This window comes from Buceros rhinoceros, unplaced genomic scaffold (genome assembly GCF_000710305.1).
Source record: "Buceros rhinoceros silvestris isolate BGI_N320 unplaced genomic scaffold, ASM71030v1 scaffold4415, whole genome shotgun sequence".
Classification (NCBI taxonomy): domain Eukaryota; kingdom Metazoa; phylum Chordata; class Aves; order Bucerotiformes; family Bucerotidae; genus Buceros; species Buceros rhinoceros.
This window is the reverse complement of record NW_010412141.1, coordinates 39,296-40,863: the sequence shown is the minus strand read 5'-3', so window position 1 is coordinate 40,863 and position 1,568 is coordinate 39,296. Positions and strand designations below refer to the sequence as shown.

The following is a 1,568-nucleotide window of genomic DNA, read 5'->3' as shown; positions in this document are numbered from 1 at the left end:
GCAGGAATGAGATCATGTGGATCAATATAAATTGATATATATAAAAAAAGTTTTACTGGGTTTTAGCTGGGTCAGTTCCTTAATCCAGTTACTTTTTGTAACCTTGTGGCCTTAGCACAAGCCAGAAGGGGGGAAAGCCAGTACTTTGGTGGCAACTCTTGTTTAGATAAGGCTGTTACTCAACAACTGCTTTAAGCCAAATTGTAGAATACATATGGATGGAATGTCTGAAGCTGTATTGAGAACTTTTTACTACTTCTATGAGGAATAACTTTCAAAGTGGTTCACTTAAGTGTGTGCAATTGAATCATAGTTTTTACTCTCTGGCTGCCTGATTGTATATAAAAATGCCTATTGGGCATGTAAACATGAATTTTACGAAAGAGGAAAGAAATTAAGTGACGTGTATGTTTTCAATGCAGGTTTGCAACTGGGTCCAGCTTCCATTTGTAGCACGGGCAAAAACTTACTGGTTCAAAGTTGCTTTCTAAAACTCTCTTATTTTAGGTGTTGATTCTACAAATCGTTCCCAGAAATCAGCCTATGTCTATGACAGTTGCAGTAATGTTACTTTTGTTCGTTCTCTGATATTTTATCAAGAAACTACAGGTCTTACAGTGTATAACAAGTATTCTTGTTACACTAGCATTGGGTGTAATATGGTGTCTAAGTGTTTGGAAATGAATGTAAACTTATAGCTATTTGGATATTAAAAACTGGGCAACTGTTTTGGGTTTGTCACCGTATCCTTGGGTAGAAGGTAGAGACGGATTATGAGATGCCTGTTGTGTAGTGACTTGGTTTTTCTTTCATAACTTGTTTGTGTGACAAAAAGAGATACGGTTTATCAAAAGAGTCTAACATTCTAATTTCTGACTTTTTTCTCTTTAGGTTGCAGCAATCTATAAAGATTCAAGTATTGGAAATCTTATAAATATAGTTATTGTAAAATTAATTGTAATTCACAATGAACAGGTAGGAAAAATAAATACTAAAAAGATTTCTTTCTAATAGATGAAAAAATATATGAATTTACACTGTAATTCCAAAGTTCAATTTTTTTGTTTTAAATACAAAATATTATCTGTAACTGTGAAATTCTGTTTTAAAACAGGAGACTAAATGTCAAATGTGATGTTAACTGCAGAGCCTTTATTTAATGCCTGTATTTTTGTATGTCTCTGTTAGCACCTTCTGTAACCTAAATGGAAACAAATCAGATACTACATGAAAGCCTCCTGGCATAACTACCTAAAGTGTGGTATATGCATGGAAGCATGACAGGGAAAGGACAGCTTTTACAGAGGGTTTCAATGGAGGGTTTTCAGCCCTAACAGCTGTGATATTTAAAGACAGTTAGGAAGCATACACTTTTCAAATACTTTTCTATATTTATTTATCATAAGAATATTGTCACTTTCTTAATATTTAACATGTGGTGCATGCTCACATACATTGATTAAAATAAGGAGTTCTCGTGATGGATCACTTGTAGCTAAATTAAGATCTGCTCTTGCAAACGAATCTGTGTGAATGAACTCTTTTGTGGAGTCCTGCTGACTTCCTTT

At 33.9% G+C, this 1,568-nt stretch overlaps 1 protein-coding gene across 1 annotated transcript in view; it reads left to right on the top strand.

The window, feature by feature from the left end:
* LOC104493550 (A disintegrin and metalloproteinase with thrombospondin motifs 20-like) overlaps positions 1-1,568 on the top strand; it is a gene marked incomplete at both ends in the record, with an annotated part of 42,512 nt that overhangs the window by 7,170 nt on the left and 33,774 nt on the right. Inside the window, one exon of the mRNA XM_010136260.1 lies at positions 892-975. Within this exon, the coding sequence (XP_010134562.1) occupies positions 892-975 (84 nt within the window). The remainder of the gene's footprint in view (positions 1-891; positions 976-1,568) is intronic.